This window comes from Zeugodacus cucurbitae, chromosome 4 (assembly GCF_028554725.1).
Source record: "Zeugodacus cucurbitae isolate PBARC_wt_2022May chromosome 4, idZeuCucr1.2, whole genome shotgun sequence".
In the NCBI taxonomy this organism is placed as follows: domain Eukaryota; kingdom Metazoa; phylum Arthropoda; class Insecta; order Diptera; family Tephritidae; genus Zeugodacus; species Zeugodacus cucurbitae.
In genome coordinates this window covers 52922582-52944327 of record NC_071669.1, presented here as the reverse complement: position 1 = coordinate 52944327, position 21746 = coordinate 52922582, and the positions used below count along the sequence as shown (strand labels likewise).

At 34.7% G+C, this 21746-nt stretch overlaps 1 protein-coding gene and 1 long non-coding RNA gene across 6 annotated transcripts in view; one reads left to right on the top strand and one right to left on the bottom strand.

The window, feature by feature from the left end:
- LOC105217257 (titin homolog) overlaps nucleotides 1-21746 on the bottom strand; it is a 103219-nt gene that overhangs the window by 11699 nt on the left and 69774 nt on the right. For 3 of the 4 annotated variants that reach the window (XM_011192177.3, XM_011192179.3, XM_011192178.3), the window contains exons 8-13: nucleotides 15354-15548; nucleotides 13520-15284; nucleotides 12915-13075; nucleotides 4095-5916; nucleotides 903-1109; nucleotides 339-499 (exon numbers count right to left, since the gene is read on the bottom strand). In XM_011192177.3, the coding sequence (XP_011190479.2) occupies nucleotides 339-499; nucleotides 903-1109; nucleotides 4095-5916; nucleotides 12915-13075; nucleotides 13520-15284; nucleotides 15354-15548 (4311 nt within the window). Of the gene's footprint in view, nucleotides 1-338; nucleotides 500-902; nucleotides 1110-4094; nucleotides 5917-12914; nucleotides 13076-13519; nucleotides 15285-15353; nucleotides 15549-20510; nucleotides 20583-21746 lie in introns of all 4 variants that reach the window. The other variant, XM_011192176.3, reaches the window with a different exon arrangement.
- The window catches only part of LOC128921378 (uncharacterized), a 123103-nt gene that overhangs the window by 47571 nt on the left and 53786 nt on the right, over nucleotides 1-21746 (top strand). For both annotated transcript variants that reach the window (XR_008470834.1, XR_008470833.1), the window contains one exon: nucleotides 9824-10011. This is a non-coding gene — a long non-coding RNA (uncharacterized LOC128921378). The remainder of the gene's footprint in view (nucleotides 1-9823; nucleotides 10012-21746) is intronic.

Below are 21746 nucleotides of genomic sequence, written 5' to 3'. Positions count from 1 at the left end.
TTTATTGGTAACGTTGGCGAAAAAACAATGAGAGAAAAAGGTTTACAATAAATTTAATTTCAATATAGTATGTATATGCGTATGTATTATATGTAATATTAAATATCAATCGATATTGTTTATAAATCCAATTATTATATGGTATTGGTAAATATTTCTATGCACACAAATGCAAATATGACGACATGTTTTCTGTTTTTTTTTTTATTAAATTTAATTAGTTAATTTTAATTGTAATAAATAAGAATTAAAAAATAATAATTTCAATATGAAATTCGTGTGAATTCCTTGTCATTTAATTATTTAGACTTTGTGAAAGAGTGTACATGCAGACTTACTTCGGTTTTCAGATCGACTGGTGTTTCGTAGACAATAGTCTTAACGACCTCCTGTAGACGTTCTGGCGATGGTTCCAGTATCGCACAATCGGCAATGCTTTTGGCCTCACCGCCAGCATTTGTCGCCTTCACCATATATTTGCCTGAGTCACTGGATTGTCCTTGAAGGTTTTTTAAAAAGAAAATTGATTATTAAACCAACTATAGTAAAGTAAATCGGTTTTTAAGAAGAACATCGGGAGTTTCCTGATTTTTTACAAAAAAAAGGTGTGCGACTTTGATAATTAATTAAAATATACACCTAAATGTAGGCAACAACGCATCTGTATTTTGACATTAATAATCAATTAAATAATTCGCTTAAATGTAGGCAACATTGCCTGTATATATTTTCATCTATGCCATATAAAAAGTTATTGCCTACTTTTCGGGTCCCTCTAAGATTTAATTTAGATTTGATTTCTTTGCCGTAAGTTCCTTCTATAAATTCTTAAACATACCACCAATAGTTCTGTACTATACCATATTGTAATAAATTCTTATAAATCCCTCTTAGCCACTCACCTTTCTCGATAATCAGCTTATAAGAGTTGCCTTGCGATAGCAGACGATGCTGTGACACACCCGCTTCTTGTATTGGTTTATCGTCCTTCATCCATATTACCGTTGGTTCGGGTAAACCAGTTACTTCTACTTCCATTATGATCTTTTCACCGCGTTTTACAACTTGCGCCTGTAGGCGTCGTCCAAAGACAGGTGGGAAGATGGTTTCTATTGATAAATAATAAATAAAGGGTTTTATAGATTTAATTATTTGTGACATTTGTTGCTAGAAGTGACTTTCGAAAATGTTCAAGGTTTAATAAAATTTTATAAATAGAATTCTTCAAGATCAAAAATTAGGAGTTCAGAAAAATTTTAAATTTTTCCAATCTTTCTGTTTACTGATTGAGATTATTGAACAGTTTTCTTTAACTGGTTTCATAAATCTCCTGTCTGAGCCATGTACGTAGGAATTCGTGATATTTTAGACTTGATCTTTTCGAAAGATATGGAGGAATTTAAATTTAAAAGAAATGAAATTAACCAATAATTATTTAAATTATATTATTAATTATTAGATAGTTTTTTATTGCTTTTCAGATATAAAAAAAATTTATTTAATTTTAAAAATTAATAATAGTGGCAACCTCTTTTCATCGCGTGCTTAAAGTAGTTTTTAAAATGTATATAAACCAAAATAGAAATATTTTTTATTAAAAAAAAAAAATTATTTTATTAAAGGTGGCAACTCTATAAAATAATAATTTTATAACAAAGCTTGCAAAAAGTTTAGTTTTATAATAGAACAAGTTGCAAAAATTTATTACGAAATATTTTTTTAAACATATGGCAACTCTATTTTTAATTTTTTGGCATTCGGCAAATATACAAATTGTCTAATATTTTTTTCGTAAAAATATAAATAAAAATAATTTCAAAAGCCAAGTACATTATTTAGTACGCCCGCCAACTAACCAGCGCATATCATAAATGACTAAAAAAATGCAAAAGAAAATAAATAATTTTAAATGGTGACTGATTTTTCTGAACATTATGAACACTGTGTACCTCATCAACGTTGGCAACAACATCCATCTGCAGCGTCTGCACTCACATACAAATCATACATTTTGGTTTATGAATTTTTGTTTGTATGCTTTTCTGCTTCTCTATACATTATTTTTTCTTATTCACCTACATTTTGTCTTAAAATGCCAAAAATCATTAAATTCAATATGAAACGCTGAAATTGCTGCATTGCAGACTGTTATTCAGAGAATTTCAAGTTTGTTACGCTTGGCTATTCATCTAAATTTAATAAACAGACATACATACCTACAGATATGCATTTGTTTGTGTTAGCTGTGTGTATTTCAAAAACCAACATCATAGAGGCACATCGAGAGTGACGAAGGAAAAATGTTGAAATTTTGGCAAATCGCCTCATAAAATAAACATTTTTAAGAAACTAAAAGAAGAAGAGCCAGCAATGGATGATGATCATCATCATGATGCCACAATTATCGTACATATATATAGATATACATATGAGTGTTGTTCGAAGTTCTAATGTTGCATTTGTATGTTGCTCAGCTGGTTGATTGTGCAAAATTTGATGCCTGTGGCCCTGAACTGATTTGCCGCCACCAACCACCCGGCTCCCGCCAAAATATTCACTTGAGAGTAAGAAGCCATTAGCGCTGCTCCATATTTCCAGCAGTGAAGAGCTATTGAAATGTTTATCGACAAGTTGCTGAAAAACTTTACATTCAATCAACTACTTTTTAAACATAAGACATACAGTGTGTAGCTAAAGTATTCGTACGTTGTTGGTATACTGATTGGTGAAGAAACCAGAAATAAATATAGAAATTATAAGTTCTCAATTAATTGAAAATAAAATTCACTATTTTCTTCAAGGACGTAAGTCTACTTAAATCTGGTATATAAACGCTTCCTCAATCATCTTCTGAGGATTTCAGCGCACGAAAATTGAACATAAATACCGAATAATAAAAAATGAGGCTGTAAGTCTTTGGACTCCACTCCTAATCTGTCACCATATTGTGCTCTTCTTAATACTACCAAAGGTGGCACGTTATGGGTCAGCGATTGATCGAGGAAAGATTTGTAAAATTTGCTCTTAAACCACGAACATTTTGTACGCCTGAATAACAGATATTGTCATTATTTATGGCTTGTCTTAATTGTGGCGTATATTAACAAATCTTTCTCAAGAGTTATGGAAACTGTTAACCATTCTAACGTTTGATCCAGATAGCTATAGTTGGATAAGATTTTTTGAAAAATCTAATTCTAAATCACCTAAATTTCAGATTTTCGAAAAGACTTCTGAAGCTTAAACTCCACTCTTCAGTTATTTTAGGATCCTTTCTGACTAAACTATAGTCAATCGGTGCAAAAATTCCACATCGTCTTTGGTCATCGCAAAACCTAAATATCCACTATTTTCTTGGATCTGATAGCTATTTAGATATGACTAATTTTTGATATATCTCTTCTAGGAGTAATTAAAAAGCCGTGCAATATTGGGGAAGCATAGATAATTATAAGTTCCGTTTTGTGTGTCTTAGTTTGCGTCTTTAATTGTTAAAAGAATTTGTATAGGGCGGGCTAGTTATAGCATAACCAGAGTCAAACAGATCTCACATAAATAACAAGTTATGTGTTCGATTCGCAAACGTTCTAGGGATCGATTAATCGAAGGCAATTTATACTTATCGGCGTTGATATAGAGGGTACTCTTGAGGGAGATACTATTATATCATAGATTGTTTTTTATTAGAGGAAAACCTAAACTTTAAGTTCCAAAATTGATCCCAAAACCCAGAAGATATTTGAAAAATAATATTGAAGATTTGGTAATAAGCTTTTTTAGAGACTTCGAAGGTTTAGTTTTCAAAACAGATTTAGTTCTTTTGATTATAATTGCTAATAAATCGCTCCAAGTCTAGCTGCGTTTCCAAACTCTTTTATCTTGAATGCCACCGCCGAAGCAGACGTACGTATACTTTTCGCCAACAGTGGATTTATGTTTGTCGGCATTTGGCTTATTTTGCATGTTTTTTGCGAATTTCTAATTAATGACTTCCCCATTAATGTTTTTCCATTCTATAAATATTTGTTTTAACTTTTACTTTTTTACATTTTTTCATCTTTTATTCTATTATTTTGGCATTTAATGGTACTTACTTTTCACAACTAGATCGGCAGTGCTCGTTGATTGTCCCATTGTATTTGTGGCGGTGACTGCATAGCGTCCCGCATCTGCCACACCCACCTGCTTCAGTTCGATGCTGACGCGATTGCAGCGATTTTCGATTTTCAAACGTTGATTCTCGAACAGTTGTTCGCCATTCTTCTGCACTTTGATTTCGGGTGAGGGGAAACCATCGTAGATCGCTTCCATTGCCACATCTGTGCCCTGATCGACAATCTTACCGGTCAGTGGGGTGGTGAAACGCGGTGCTATTTGCTTGCGTAGGCGCGTCGGTGATTCAGGCACTGCCACACCAGCTGTGCCGGTTATAGCAGGCTGCTGACTACTCGGTCCATTGCCAGCCGATTGCACGAGTATAAATGATTTCTGTTGCACATTTGGCGTTGTCATGTCTTTGCTCTTGTGCAGCTCCTGGTAGTGATGTGTCTCAATGACTTCGGGTTGTTGTGCGCCCAATTGTTTTAACGATTGATCGATATGCGCCGAGGAATGATGGATCTCCGTTTGCGGCATATTACCTTCGAATGAGCTAATTTGTGACGTGGATGTGGTGGTGAAGGTCTGCTTCTTGATAGTGACACGCGACGATTCGGTATTGTGTTCCTGTGTGGAGGTCTGTAGATCACTAGTGGCAGGCAGTAGAGGCATGCCGGGACCCAGTAGATTCAAATATGCCGCACAGGTGGCTTTACCAATCTCATTCTCGGCGATGCAACTTATTTTACCCACAGTATCAATGCTGGCCTTCTGTATCGTCAACACTTGTCTATCGCCACTGGTCGACACGAGGAAGTTATGACCACTTACAGGCTGATCATTGAAGCACCAATGCACTTTGGGTGTCGGCTTGCCCTTCACAATACACTCGAACTTCACCATATCGTCGGCGTAAGCCTGTTTGTCCGAGAAGAGTTCCTTGAATTCGGGGCATGTCAACTTCTCAACAGGTTCCACTTGTTGAGTGCGTTGATTTTCTGGCGCATTCACGCTCTTCACATTCAATTGCGAGAAACACTTCGCATCACCCGCGTTATTCGATACTTTCACCGTATAGACGCCACGATCGTCGGACACCACATTTTGTAAGATTAATTTAAAGGCACCGACCGCCGGATTTGCACTCATCGAGAGACGTTCACTTTCGCACAACTCCTTATTGGCCAAATACCACTTGGCAGTGAGTGGTTGATCACCACTGACGCACACCTCCATCTCAACCGTTTCACCTTCATCCGCCAGCACATCGGTTAGGAACTTATCGAATTTCGGCAGTGTTTCCTTCGGCACCGATTGACGCTCGGATTGTGCGCGCGTCGCAGGCTCGGCAATATTTAGTGGTGTCACTTTGAGTTCACAACTGCTCGACGCCTCACCAGCTGAATTGATAGCCACTACTTTGTAATTGCCTGCATCCTCTTGATACACCTCTTGTATGATCAGCGAGCAACGATCACCTTGGAATAGTAATTGCACATCGGCTGATTCTTTGACTGGTCGTTCATTGTGATACCAAATAACTTCGGGTTCCGGTTGACCGACAATCACACAATCCAAACGCACTGGTTTACCCTCGAATATCGACACATCTTTGAGTGGCAACTGTACCGAGGGTTTAATCGGTTCCATATCGGAGGCCATCTCCGAATCGGATGTCTCGTTCGGCAGACGTCCTTTAACGACGACGTTACACGAACTATATGCTTCGCCTGCTAAATTCTTCGCCGTTAACACATACACTCCGGCGTCGTTGGGATAAGCTTGGGGGATTATGAGCGTTGCGCGGCCGTACTCGTACTGAAATGAAAAGCGTTGCGAAAATATTGAAAACCATTAGTGAACAATCGAAAGTGTGTGTGTGTATACACATTTCAAATGTATATATGTATGTGTGTCTGTTTGAAAGTATGTAAGTACTTGTGCAAGTGAAAATAATGTGGCAAATGAAATTCGAAAATATGCTGTGGTGAATATTTCGCAAAATACTTGCCACTTGCGTATGTGTGCTCTTGCCTAATGTGGTGAGTTGTGTAGGAAAATTTGTATTCAATTACTGTTAGTTGTATTTTAATTTATTTTTGCTTGTTCCCCCGTTTTGTGTAATTAAAATTTATATTTACACAATTTTCGGATTTATGTTTTGATTGAGCAGCGGTTGCATCCGGTAGACTAAACGGGCTGCCCGCTGCCCATTTTTTATGCACTCGCATATTTTCTTTTTTGTATTTACTGGGTGTTGGGTGTTGTGGGTGGAAAATGATGGCAGTAGTCTGTTATTTGATTTGACATTGATATATTTCAACTTTTGGCGTAATCTTTCTGTGCGCTGGATTAGGCAATACTCAAAGTGTTTAACACAATGAGTAGTTCATTCAATCATTGAACGAGTGTCGATTGGCAGTAGATAATCGACTACTCAGCGATTGTCGACTACAGGTGCTATTGCAGTCAACCATCGACTGTGAATGCTTTTCAATCGCTCATTTGTCGACAAAGTTTCACTCTTTAGAAATTTTTGAATTTTGTCGTTCAAGTTACACATTTGCATTGTCCATTCCATTCTACTCCCAATCGACACTGCCAATCGACACTCACAATAGCGATATTTAAGACAGCTTCACCTATTCTTCTTGAGGGGTATGTTTCAATTCAGTTTTAGATGTATTTTTTTTTTGTATTTGAACTGAGTCAATTTAGCCATGTCCGTCTGTCTGTCTGGCTGTATATATACGAACTAGTCCTTCAGTGTTTAAGATATCGTTTTGAAATTTTGCAGATGTTATTTTCTCTTCAAGAAGCTGCACATTTGTCGGAACTGCCGATATCGGACTACTATATCATATAGCTGCCATACAAACCGAACGATCGGAATCAAGGGCTTGTATGGAAAACTTCCGCATTTTACTACATATCTTCACGAAATTTGGTGTGAGTTATTGTTCATAGAAATAATTTAATCTCCGAAAAAATTGTTCAGATCGGTTCACTACAGCATATAGCTGCCATACAAACCGAACGATCGGAATCAAGGGCTTGTATGGAAAACTTCCGCATTTTACTACATATCTTCACGAAATTTGGTGTGAGTTATTGTTCATAGAAATAATTTAATCTCCGAAAAAATTGTTCAGATCGGTTCACTATAGCATATAGCTGCCATACAAACCGAACGATCGGAATCAATGGCTTGTATGGAAAACTTCCGCATTTTACTACATATCTTCACGAAATTTGGTGTGAGTTATTTTTTATAGAAATAATTTAATCTCCGAAAAAATTGTTCAGATCGGTTCACTCTAGCATATAGTTGCCATACAAACTGAACGATCGGAATCAATGGCTTGTATGGAAAACTTCCGCATTTTACTACATATCTTCACGAAATTTGGTGTGAGTTATTGTTTATAGAAATAATTTAATCTCCGAAAATATTGTTCAGATCGGTTCACTATAGCATATAGCTGCCATACAAACCGAACGATCGGAATCAAGGGCTTGTATGGAAAACTTCCGCATTTTACTACATATCTTCACGAAATTTGGTGTGAGTTATTGTTCATAGAAATAATTTAATCTCCGAAAAAATTGTTCAGATCGGTTCACTATAGCATATAGCTGCCATACAAACCGAACGATCGGAATCAATGGCTTGTATGGAAAACTTCCGCATTTTACTACATATCTTCACGAAATTTGGTGTGAGTTATTTTTTATAGAAATAATTTAATCTCCGAAAAAATTGTTCAGATCGGTTCACTCTAGCATATAGTTGCCATACAAACCGAACGATCGGAATCAATGGCTTGTATGGAAAACTTCCGCATTTTACTACATATTTTCACGAAATTTGGTGTGAGTTATTGTTCATAGAAATAATTTAATCTCCGAAAAAATTGTTCAGATCGGTTCACTCTAGCATATAGTTGCCATACAAACTGAACGATCGGAATCAATGGCTTGTATGGAAAACTTCCGCATTTTGCTACAAACGAAATGAAATGCTTGCATGGGAAACTTTCTCATTTGTAAACAACCTTAATGTTTGTAGCAAACAACCCGGCTAAAAATAATTAGTAAAATCTTACGTCTTTTGATTTGCTTATTTGTAAATTCTTAAACACACAGTTACTAAAAGAAATGCACCTGTAAAGGGTATATTAGCTTCGGTACAGGCGAAGTTAACGTTTTTTCTTATTTTTTTCTGATTCTGATCTCTAGGTTCATATTTAGGTACTTACAGAACTTGAGGTTAAGTTCTCAGAGCACGTCAACTGTTTCACTGAGAACTGTTCTATGATGTCCCCTTTTGCATGAGAGCCAGTTGTTCCAAAACACTGTTCTGAGGCACATATTATATAATGATTTTAGTGGGTTCATTAAAACTATGGAATTACATTATTCTTCAAAGAAAGTATAAACTTGAGAGAGCAATAATTTTCAAGTAGATAATTTAGCCACTATTTTTCAAACTGCTAAAGTTTACTATGATCATCATTTACTTTATCAAATCTTATTATACTACAGACCCAACTTTATACTAATTTCCTTTCCACATGGGTGGTATTACACATACATATATATAGACATATAAATGTACTCATGTACCTTCACTGTTTCATGTTAAAGCATAATATTAGCTACTTGTTTGTTTTGGAGACTATCTTTAGAAACGCTAAATGTAAACAGACCTGCGGGATAGTGCGAGCATATAAAAAACACATCTAGTTGCTCATTTGAACCCATTCGGAAAAACGAAATGTGCATTTTATAATTCTCTTTATTCTAATTAATTCAATATCACTACATTAAGTTCGCTTCTAAGTATACCATTACATCATAGCTGTATATATAATTTAACCATCAAAGAAATTATATTCACTTGTTCCCACTGGGCATAAAATATAGACTCATGTACACTCATATACTTCTGCCACATGTGTTGGATATCATACTTTTCTCTCTTTTTCTATTTTTTCTATTGTGGCTGCAATTGTATAAACAAATTTCTAAATGTACTGCAAAAGTTCATTTTTATTCGCCTAGGGATTTACACATAGTCACATATGAAATAAAGCCAGTTTGCAAAATATTCACAAAAATAATATGTGTTTGCATGTACGTATATATTTATGTATGCCTTAATGGTATTTGAGGAATAAAATCTTTTATTACAGCATCATTTAGCGTACATTTTGCAGCGAAAGTGAATAAGAAAACATGCAAATCAACACTTGTGGTTAGAACAACAACAACCACAACATGGAAATAATTCACAACAACAGTGCATGTAGTAAAGGCAACTTATTATAGCTGTCTTTGATACGCCGAAACTTGTCGAGTGGCGAAACGAACAAGCAACTGGTATAACTCATATTGATTGGCATAAATAAACAGTGTTCGAATAGCAAGTGTTGAGAGTACTTGAATGATATATTAACAAATTAGCTCTTTTATATTAATAAAAGAGGAAAATAAACACTAAATAAGTTCAAAACAACTCGTTTGAAAGGGCCTCATCGATTGGCTTTAAAAGACCTTTTTAAGTTTACGCTCTATATTAAAGTAAAAGTCGTTCAAGTAGCATTTGGGCATATTGCTCTGACATCTCAATATAATCACCGAATTTCGTATTCATTATATACAATATTTTAAATGTTCTGGAAATGTATCTTATAATCTAATCAGTATGTTATTCTCATTTCAGGAACATTTTTTGATATAGAGTCAAAACTGTACAAACGAACAAAATTTGTTATAGTTAGAATATCAGGTCAAGATCAGAGCAAGTAAAATATACATCTTCATTATGTAAATAGTGCTTATGATTTCGAAAAATTATTCCGCGAAATATTATAGCTGTGAAACATGACCTGACGATAAATAAAAGCTTCGGTAAGTCTAATATTTTAATCATTTTCTAATATATTTTATTATAGTTTAGAATACTTTTCCTTACACAAATTTTATTTCATTAGTTTTATGCATTTTCAAAAATTATTTTGATCTTTTTTTTTGTACACATTTGCCTTACTATAATTCACACTAAAAGTCAAATTGCATACGACTAAACCCACAATTTATTCACACAGCCTGTGGTATTTTGTTGTAAAGATATAAATCTGATATTTTTTCGACTGACAAATTACTGCTAAGCAGATGCAACGCCGAGAAAAATATATGTGAATTTGTATATATATGTCAATATATAAGATATTGCGGATTGAAATAACATTAGGATGGTACTTTATACTGCGGACTAAACATATTTTTCTTTAAATTCTTTATAATCGATATTTTAAAGGGTAAATATATGTTATAGGTGGCATAAGTAGTTATGGAAAATTTAGGTTTTAATTGTTAACTATTATTATCTTTATCTCACATCTGTGGTAATTATATACCATTTCCAATTTACGAACTTTGATATTGTATTCAAGGAGAAACTTTCAAACCGTTTATCTTGTCCTGTATTGTCAATTAAGTGTAATTAGCTCACTTATGTCCAGAGCCTACATTTTATTAGACTAATGGATGATGAACCTTTAATTTCATTAATATAATATGCAATTTGATCCATATCTTCGGCATAAAGTCCACTAGATTCATTCGATTACACTATTTTTCTACAGCAATCTAAATTTTATTCAAAATTCGCCGTTCACTTTATTTTTCTAACATACATATCTCATATATTAACCTATGTATACGGTATAAATCCCACAGGAAGTTTGAAAATACCAATTTTAGGTATATGGTCATTACTTTCCATAAATCCGATTTTATACATTTCCGATGCAGATGCAAATATTAGAAAAAAAAACATTACCTCTGACTCTCTATAGAATATATGAAAGATTTACTGATATTTTCGGTAAAACATTAGCCATAAGCTCTGAGGTCCTCATCTTCGATGTCTGAGGCCTTAGAAAGTTATGGTCCGATTTCAAGAACTTTTAGGAGAGGGATGTTACACCATGTTCAGTTGTGTATTTGGGCAATGTTTTATTTCAATATTTTCACTATTTTATACTATTTTTATGTATTATAAAGTGAACGAATCAGATGGAAATCAAAATTGTTGTGAACCCATTTCCATTTGCGGGATATAACATCAGGATTACCATAAAATATAACATACAAAATTTGATTGAAAATGGTCGAGTATTTTCGGAGATATGGTAAAAAGAAACATTATACTCTGTGCAACATGCTGCGAGTGTATAAAAAAGTAATAGATTTCTTGGATCCAAAAAAATATCCTTAATTCAAAACCTTTTGAGCCACCCTAATATGTTATTAGAAAAATCGCTAAACACTGATGCTCCCATTAGGCAACAGCAAAATATCATTTCCTCATTAATTATCTTAATAATTTTTAAATACTTTATTGAAAAGCGTTTTTACTTTTAAAATTTTATATTAATAAACCATTTCTCAACAATTACCACAGAAAGCTGTCAACAGCAACGCCCACTACCCATTCGTATATACATTAGAGTATGAATCTATGTATGTGCTGTCAACAATTTCCGTTTCAAGCACAATGCCCGTTTTTAAGTCATTAATAATATTTGCTAAAATAACGCGTGAAAGCAAACATTCAGCTCGCCTTGACCCGCACAACAGTCGCCACCATAAAAGTTGTCATAACATAATTATGTCTGCAATGCGCATAGACCGTTACACATTTGCTGCTATAAATTGCACAAATTTTCAATAAATATGAATATTAAGCATCTTTATGGTCGGGGGAGACTACGTCGAAATTCATTCAGGCCACAACAGCTACACACACACTTTGTTGGTGCGGTTTATTTTTGGCAATCGTCTAAGTAATATCGCACCGCCTGCTCGCCATTTCGCCAACTGCCCACGCTAATGCCATAGTGGCCCCAAAAACAAATTAATGCAATTAGCTAAATTTTTTAATTGCACTAAAGTGTTTCTATGGCTTTCATAAACAGCGTGCTATATATAACAGTATTATTTGGAATAATCGGGCGTAGTGGATACAGTTAGTGCTTTTGGTATCTCTGTTGAGCGTAATTCGATGGTGGCTATAGTGATTACATATGTGGGAGGTAATTCCACTTAAGTTCCTGAGTTTAATACTCTTTAAGAAGGTACTTGATGTAGATTAATAGTCATTTAGGCAATAAGGAGAATCACAATAAGTTCCGGGTCATAAGAAGTTTGTTGTTTTTTGATTTAAAGATAAATATTTCCAATAACACTGGCTGAGGGTGAAAAAAAATAGTGAGGCCTTGAGAGTTTAAATCTAGTCTGTATTCGAAGAGGGTCTGAGAATCATATATTTATTTAGTATTTTCGTCTACCTCGCTGAAAGAACATCTGCAACTCTGACAATCTGACAGCGGAGAAGAATCACTAGCTATTAGCATATGAAAAGTGAAGCGATGATAATATGACTATTAAATAGATTCGCGTCAAGAACGTCAATGCAACTAATCATGAAAAAGTGACTGAGATATATTTTGAGACTAACTTCCCAATATCAGTACCCGAAGTATAATCCAACTTGCTAGCACAACTTGCTAGCTCAAAATATTCGATTTCAGGCTCCACTTCGATTTTTAGATCGAAGAGAATACCTCTAAGTGGTAAAATTAAATATTTTGAAAGTAAAATACGATATTTGAACGCTTTCTAATTACTATATCTCTATATTTACTCTAATATTATATCTACTTAGAGATAGTTTAGAGGACCAGTACTTCATTTTATTAGTTTTTAATTGTCTAATACCTTAAATTTAATTGAATATATATACTCACTTTGCTGTCTCGTGGTACATAAGGCTTGCCATTGTGCATCCAGAAGATATCTGGTCGTGGTATACCACCGATAAGAGCTTCTAGCTTAATTTTCTGACCGACTCGAGCCATGGCATTGGAGAGTGGTATTTTGAAGTGGGGTACTTCTGTTGGTTCCAGAGCTGAAAATATATTAAAAAAATTGAATCATTAAAATATTCTTAAAAATTTTATTGGTATTGAATTTTTTTCGATTTACTGTCTACATGGATCTAATATATCCGAATCAATATTTGAAAAATATATAAACAATTGTGGCCTACATTTAGGCGCCCTCATTTTAGTTTCAAAAGAGGGAAGGAAATCGAACGTTCTTATCCTTATCCTAATAGGTTATATGGTTATTCTCCAGAAAAAAAAAATGTAGAAAAATTGAGATTATATCAGTAATGCTACTGGTTCAATTCATGGAAACTATTGATCAAAAGTAACAGACTTTGCCATTTGCCGAAGGCCTATAAAATTATCTTCAACTAGACCGCTATTAGGTCAGAATTTGTAAAATGGTTATAAGCTCACTTACTCCATAAATAATATATTTATTACCACTAAGCTATTATACTTACGTTCCACAATTAAGCTCGCCGAGCAGTGTTCAATGCCGGCAGGATTTGAAGCACTGCATGTGTAGACAGCATCATCTTCCAAGAAAACTTCTTCGAAGCGCAGCGTAGCCTCGCCATTATTATAATTGATTACATAATCAGGTGAATCATCAATACATTTATCGTTTTTATACCATTGCACTGTGGGCAAGGGATTTCCACTGACGACACATAAGAACTCAAATGTGCTGCCCTCTGTTGCCTTGCCACTCTCGAGGAAACGCACAATTCTGGGTGGCACCATTTGCATTTCAATCGCATTCTCACGCACCGACAAGTTGGCGCTGGTCTCATTGCTACCCACCAAGTTCGAAGCGCGACAACTGAAACGCGCCGAATCAGCAGTGAAAGTTTCTTCGATCACTAAACGGCAAACACCACGATCATAAGTGGTTTTATAATCAGGATTATTCTGTATGGATATGCCATCTTTGAACCACTCCACAGCTGGTTCTGGATTGCCGACCACCTCACATTCGAAGGTGAATTTGTCACCCTCACGTGTGATGGCATCCTTCAGTTGGCGATTGAAACGTGGCGAGACATATTTGATTTCCGTAAAGATTTCGTTAACTTGTATGTCTTTACGTATGTTTTCCGTAACAATGCGCTGATGATCGATTTGATCGCGTACGCTTTGCAGACGCGCAAAGTCCTCGCGTTTCGATTGTTCACGTAGTGCTTGCAAACGCGCCTCCTCTTCACGTGTGGCTTGCTCACGCAGCGCCAACAAGCGATTGTCTTCATCGCGTTTTGCTTGTTCGCGCAGCGCTTGTAAGCGCGCGTCTTCCTCACGTTTCGTTTGCTCGCGCAAAGCCTGCAGACGTGCTTCTTCCTCACGCGCTGCTTGTTCGCGTAACGCTTGCAGACGCGCCTCTTCCTCGCGCTTGGTCTGCTCACGTAGCGCTTGCAGGCGCGCCTCTTCCTTACGCAATGTCTCTAAACGCGCTTCCTCCTCACGTCTAGCCTGCTCACGTAGTGCTTGCAAACGCGCCTCTTCATCGCGCGTAGCCTGTTCGCGTAACGCTTGCAGTCGCGCTTCCTCTTCGCGCTTTGTTTGCTCACGCAGCGCTTGTAAGCGTGCCTCTTCCTGTCTCAATGCCTCTAGTCGCGCCTCTTCTTCACGTCTAGCCTGTTCACGTAGTGCCTGCAGACGCGCTTCCTCATCGCGTTGTGCTTGTTCGCGCAGCGCTTGCAGACGCGCTTCTTCTTCGCGTGCTGCTTGCTCACGTGCGGCCTGTTCGCGCGCGGCTTGCTCTCGTATAGCATGCAAACGTGCTTCCTCCTCACGTAACGCTTGCTCGCGTGCAGCTAACTCACGTGCTACGCGCTCACGTTCTTCTGATTCACGTGCAGCGCGCGCTTTAGCCTCAGCTTCGCGTGCGGCGCGTTCACGCTCTTCCTGTTCGCGCGCCTCCTTTTCACGTTGTTCTCGCTGGCGTTCCTCATTCTTGAGTCGATCTTGTACCACACTAATATCGGAGCGTAGCTTCATAAATGCTTGGAATATGCTGCGTACATCATTGTACAGCGTCGAAACTTTATTCATATCATGCGCGCATAATGCGGCTTGTTCGAGTTTATCCAGTAAGGGGCCTTCGCGTACCGCTACATAATTTTCAATATCATTGACTAGATTCGTTGCCTCGACGGGATCGCGTAAATATGTGATCTTATTAGAGACGCTGTTGTAGAAGTAGCTGATTTCGCGGTACTCGGCGTCGATCTGTGTGTTGAGAATATAAAGAAATGTATGAAATATCTATACTTTTTTAGAATTCTTGTGATTACTTACCTTCTCCACCTTTTCGAAGAACTCCGTCGCCTGATCGAGCGATTTGCGCTTATTTTTCACTTGATCTTTGAAGTGTCGCCATTTGTCGTTGAGTTTTTGTAGTTCTTCGCGTACATATGTTTGACTTTCGGGATTCGTAATCAACAGCTGTTCTGTGGTGCTCTCGGTAAACTTGTCAATACGCTTCTCAAGCAGCTGTAATAGAAAGAGAACGCATAAGTTTCGTATTACATATTTTGAGAGAGTAGATCATAGAAGAGTTGTGAAATGGAACATAGTTGTATTTTTTATCAGTATGTTTTGAGCAGTAGAATTAACGACTGATCGAAGAGTGAGTTGAAATTTGAAAAGTGTTGGGTAGATTGTACTATTGTAGACTCGTTACTTAGGTATATCTGTTGCCACATTTCAAGGTCTTGTGGAACTATAATTTCTTTTAAGTTAATTGTTATGCAAGATAACTAAAACCACCAAACCAATAGAGAAATACATATCTGTTATAGACAATTCTTCGAAAAAAAATACATTGTCCGCTGTCTAATTATTTTTTACTTCTACCCATAAATCTCACAAGCATTTTTCACGAGTCTACTATATATTCTACAAAATGTGCAAGTGATTTCTGGAAATTTTCCTACACAAATCCACCCAAAAATCGCTTGGCAAATAGTCTGTTCGTACTGGTGCCACTCTAAATGCGCGCGAGCATCAATCAGTCCAAAACAATTAGAGGCGCATCAAGCGATGTTGTCTCTAATTAAAAATGGCCAACAGCTGCGCTGGCTATACGTCTGTCAGTCTGTCCATCAGCGTAGCATAGCATGCGATTCGAAGAATTCTAGACCGGCATAAAGTGTTGCCCGTGTTGCAACAGATACTCGAACGTTGCAACTTGAGATATTAGGAAGATGCGCGAAATTCACCACAGAAAATGCATAAAAATAAAGTGTATATGTGTGCAATCGGTTTAGTGGTGCAAAAATTAAAAAAAAAAATTAAAAACGAGTTTGAAAAAGTAAGAGTTTTCGAAGAACAGTGTTGCATTCTTGTATTCACTTGCTTCTATGTGATGTGTGTAGCCTGCCAGACAAGCCTCGTAAATGTTTTATGTGTTTTTATTGCTTGTGTTTATGTTACATGCTCGTATTTTGTTTCCCTTGTTTTTTTTATGCGCTTTGCATGTACGAAAATATAATCAAAATATATCATCGCATGTTTTTGCGTAGCTTTTTATTCCAACATTTTACATTTTGTTTATTAATTGTGTATATGTAAGCTTGTGGCTGTGCATATTTTCCAACGAAATTCACAGTCTTGGCCGTAAGAAACATGAAGAAGCTATGTGCGAGTGCGTCTTTGGGAAGCAGTAAATTTCAAAAATTCTTTCTTGCACTTTCTTAACGGACACAGATTCGAATAACTCATAAATTAAAATGCTTTCAGCATAATTGTATAGAAGAACATAAATTGCTGTAGCTTCTATTTGAGCGGCACAACTGAAAATAGCTCGATCGAGAATTCTTTATAGTTGATGTTTTTAATGAAAATAATTTTTTTTTTTATATAGAATAACACATAAAAAACTACATTCTTTCAAGTCATTTTATATATAAAATTGAACTATATAAGTTTGAACTTCCTCATTCTAAAGATCCTTTGCTTTTGCTTATCCGATAGTTTATACTTTCAAAAATATCCTGTGAAATCGCATCGTTCTAAAAAGCGACCGCTCACAGGTAACCTCTACAGTTGAAATTTTAAATGCGTTTTTCTCGAATTTTTTTTTTTTTAATTTCTGACATCATAACTCAACGAGAAATTGACCAATCAAATTTAAACTGAGTATTCTTGAATATATTTACTATACAGTGACCTACGATCTTTTTTATGCACCTCCAAAGACAGCACATAACTCCGTTATTTTTCAATATTTTTGTAAAAAAAATATTAAATATAGCTGAAAATATTCCTTATTATGTCCAAAAATCTTAGAAACATTCGATCAAGTACATTCTTTTTAAAAAATTTACGAAAATCGCTTAATTTTTCATGGGCAACTGTTGTCAAAAATATATTTTCATTTATAAGCCTTTTTAAATATCTTTGTTACTGATATTCAATTAATATGTTTATCTTATCACTTTTATTAAACTAAAATTATTAAACAGTTAAACGCGATTTTTTTAAACTATCCAGTTTATATTGCTGCTTCATCTTCTGATTTGGGTGGAAAAATATACTTTTAAATTTTCACTGATTATGAATTATGAATTATTTAATTTTTATTGGAACAAACTGAAAAAATTTTTTAAGCAGGCGTTAATCATTAAAACTTCCTGTACCACAGAATTTTTTAAATTTCGCCTAAATTTTACTTCCAAAAAAAATTGGTTGCTATTATTATACAAATTTGTAAACATATTTTTTACTTTATTTTTTTTTTTAATTATTTAATTATTAATTGTTTTTTTTTTATATAAAAACTACGATTAATTGCGTTAACGTCCTGAGGCATTGTCAAATAACAGAGTGAATGTATCATACAGGGTACCACATAGTAACTTAAAGCAGCATGTACCGGGCGTATGAGTAACATTTAACCTTATACTATATTTACATATAACGAGATTATCTCCATTTAGGAGGCGAGATTTCTCATACAAAATTCATCTCTTGATAATCCGAGATTGTAAAATTATCACGTTTTATACAACTAGATGTTCGGTGTTATTCCTAGTTTTATCGATAATTTTGCGAAGAAGAGGAGAAATGTCAAATGAAAATGGTAACTAAAATGGCCGACAGCGAGAGAAATATGTGTAATACAACAACACATTTGACAATTGATAATCTCATTTGGCTATATGTAAACGGTTAGATTATTGAACGAGCTTAGGACGAGATTATTTTCATATGTAAACATACTATTAGAAACAGTTTTAGAGTTTTATCAATTTATTTTCGAAAATACTTTAACAGGCACATATACAGACGGTTGTGTTCAAAATAAAAATAGTGCGTGTGTTAGAGTCAGTCTTATAATTGAAATTGGAAAAGACACGAAATACATTATGGACAAATGAAAGTAAAGTCGTTCTTTGTGGGGCCACAGGTTCACGACAGTATGTGCATCGTCCACTGAAGACTGAATTCCACCCTAGACACACTACGATAACGGTAAAACATGGAGGTTAAAAAATATTAGTTTGGGCTTGTCTTTTATTTTCATGGTGCTGGGCTCATACATATATCGTATCTACACTGTCATGGATCAACATGTCTACGTTGATATTTTGAACAGCACAGTGTTACCTTATACTGAAAACAAAATGCCTCTGAAATGGCTCTTCCAGTAGGATAATGACCCGAAACATTTAAGTCGGCTAGCCAAGGAGTGGTTTCGTATCAAAGGGATTAAAATCATGTCTTCACTTGCGCAATGGTGCGACCTCAATTCCATAAATAACCCATAGGATGATATTCAGAAAAGCGGTAATCGTGAACTTTGGTTAATAGTGAAGGATTCTTGGGAAGAAATACCTAAAATCCGTTATGAAGGCCTAGTCAACTCTATGCCCCGTCTCTGTAATACTGTTTTATATAATAGGGGTTTTTTGTAATGTTTCTGTTGTGTTCGTACTCAATTTCAACAGAGAAAAAAATTTAAAATTTTTTTTAATTTTTTAGTGGTTAAGCCAAAAAGATTTTTTCCACGCCCGTAGACCAAAAAAAAAAACTAAAAAAATTTTGACAATTTTTTTGTTGCTGGTTTTTCTACGATTACTCAAAAACCGCAAAGGTTAAAAATTTTTAAAGTTCTATTCCAAAAACTAGACATTTGGAGCTATAATTTGTTTCTGTATCGATTTCTTGTACGACCATTTCTTTCGAAGTTACGGCCTTTTGAAATTTGCCCAAAAATTTGGAATTTTATTTTGATCCCTTAATTTTTTCCAGTAGTGTAGTAATTTACTCTTATAAATCACATTATCCTTCTTCATTAAAAATAAAATTGTAAAATTTAATTTTAATTATAATTAGCTAACATTTAGCAATATTTAATGTAACAAATAATCACTACACCATTTTCAAACCACCAAAACCATAAAAACGCCAAAAAAGTCATTCATCTTGCCCACATTTTGCCCTAAAATATCTAGAACAAAAAAATCCAATTTGTTAAATTTGCGATTTATTTATTTAATTGCAGTGTTGCATTTAAAAATAAATACGCTCTAACTAACTGTACAAATACCGCGCTATTTAACACAATTGTATATCCGGATTATTTAGTCAAATCGCAGTCTCCAACGCCGCATGACAGCTAATTTCGAAATGTAATTTATTGAAATTTTTTCGCTTGAAAATGTTTGACCAGAACAAATAAAATGTGTGTGCGGCTTTTTGGGTAGACAGTTTTTCATGGCGAATTTTCGCGATTATTTATAATGGCAAAGTGCCACAACGCAGCAACGCCCAGTTGCTTTTTTGTGCGATTTCATACATATGAAAGGCAAGGCTCATTGGCAATTGTGACGTTTGCCGCTCTATATGTAGATCTATATGTATATGTGTGTCAATTTGTTGTTGTTTATTTGTGTTCGTGTCAACGCGTGGCATTTTCTTGTTTGTGTTAAATGAATACAAACAGGAAGATTTGCGTCATGCTTATTGTTGTAACATTTAAACGCATTGAAAAGCATAAATAAACTAAAAAAATCACAAAAGAAAAGCAAAAAATAACAACAACAACTCCAAAGTCAAGCAAAAACAAATAATGAACTTGTCTTGTATGCGTTGACATTTACCGGCTGCTTTGGCGCCGTCACAAAACTCTGATGGATCGATGAACCGCAAATGATATATGTATATATAAGTGATCGTAGAATATATATCTGATTTATATATGTATATGTAGTGGTGTATCTTTTTGTAATCTCAGCAATTAAATTGAATAATTGCTGTATATTGTATAGCTCTTTATAGCAAAAAAGAAAGCGCCGGTGAGCAACTATACTAGTGGTGTGTTGTGAGAAGTCATTGTGGTATTGTAATTTTAATGGCAGTTAAACAAATGAAAAGTATTGTTTCATGTAAACAAAATTAGTTTTGAATTTTATGCTTTATTAAATAAAATGCTAATTAATAATTAAATACCTTCAACGGTTGACTATTATGACCCCAACGTAGCTGATGCTTAACTGGCACCAAAAATGTTGGCATTGAGTTCTGAAAGATTTTTATTTACATATGTTCACTTTTATATTTCATTTTATTACAATAAGTTTGGTGTTTGCCATAAAATTTTGTTTGTAAATTTTCAAAATTATTTATTTTCATAAAATACACACACTTCTGAAATTATTAGAAAAACATTTGTTAATATATGGGCGAACATTAATTAAATTGGAGACAGTATTATTTGTTTGCACATTTTTGAAAAATATTAAACATTTTCCAAAATAGTTTTCAAAAAGAAAACACAATTGCGCTGCAAAATATTTAATGAATTTCACACTATCACAAAAACTTAATTTCTCTATGTCAAATATTGAGATTTACTTATTTTTTATTAAAGGAAAAAACATACCCTGCAAGAAATCAAGTCTGGGTCTGTAAGTTGAAACCAAAACTTAAGAAGAAAGCTATAAAAATCTACTTTGCGAGTCTTTTAAGTAACTTATGAGAGACCTTTTAATGATAGACATTTTTCATCGTGAGACGACTACGATTAAAAAGAAATAACTATATTTAGCTCTTTTTTTCAACAAAATCTCCAAGTTTAAAACCTGATAAACTATATTGTGATGTGACAGATTCCGGCTTATGTTGCTGCTTGAATAAAAAAATATTTTAATTTGAGATTTTAATAAAAAAATATTTTTTCATTGTTTCGGATCGATATTATATCGATTCTAGGATTCGACGAATATATTTAAATATTTTGATTAAAAGTTGCATTTATTTAAACGTATTGTCTCTCCACCATTTAATATAAAATTTCGATAAATATATAAAAAAAAACCATTGGTCCTTAATAAAAATTTTTGGGCGTTTTAAGCTTAAGGTCTGTTCTGTTCTTCGAATAGTCAATAAATAAATTTTCTTATGGTAATCTGCGCAAAACTATGAATCATTCAATTCATAGCTTAAAAATTAATTCAGAGGCAAATTGAAATTTTCCATAAGCCTGCAGAGTTGAAGACTTCCAAAATTAAAAATAATTGGTTATCCCAATAAATTGCTCTACGCCTTATAGCCCCTTACTACGCCAGTGTGATATTTTCAAAAAATCTATTTTTTTATTTTTTGCTTATACGTTTATTTGTTCGATATTTTGTTTATACTTTCAAAAATATTATATTAAAACGGTAAGGTCGTATCTTAATTTTT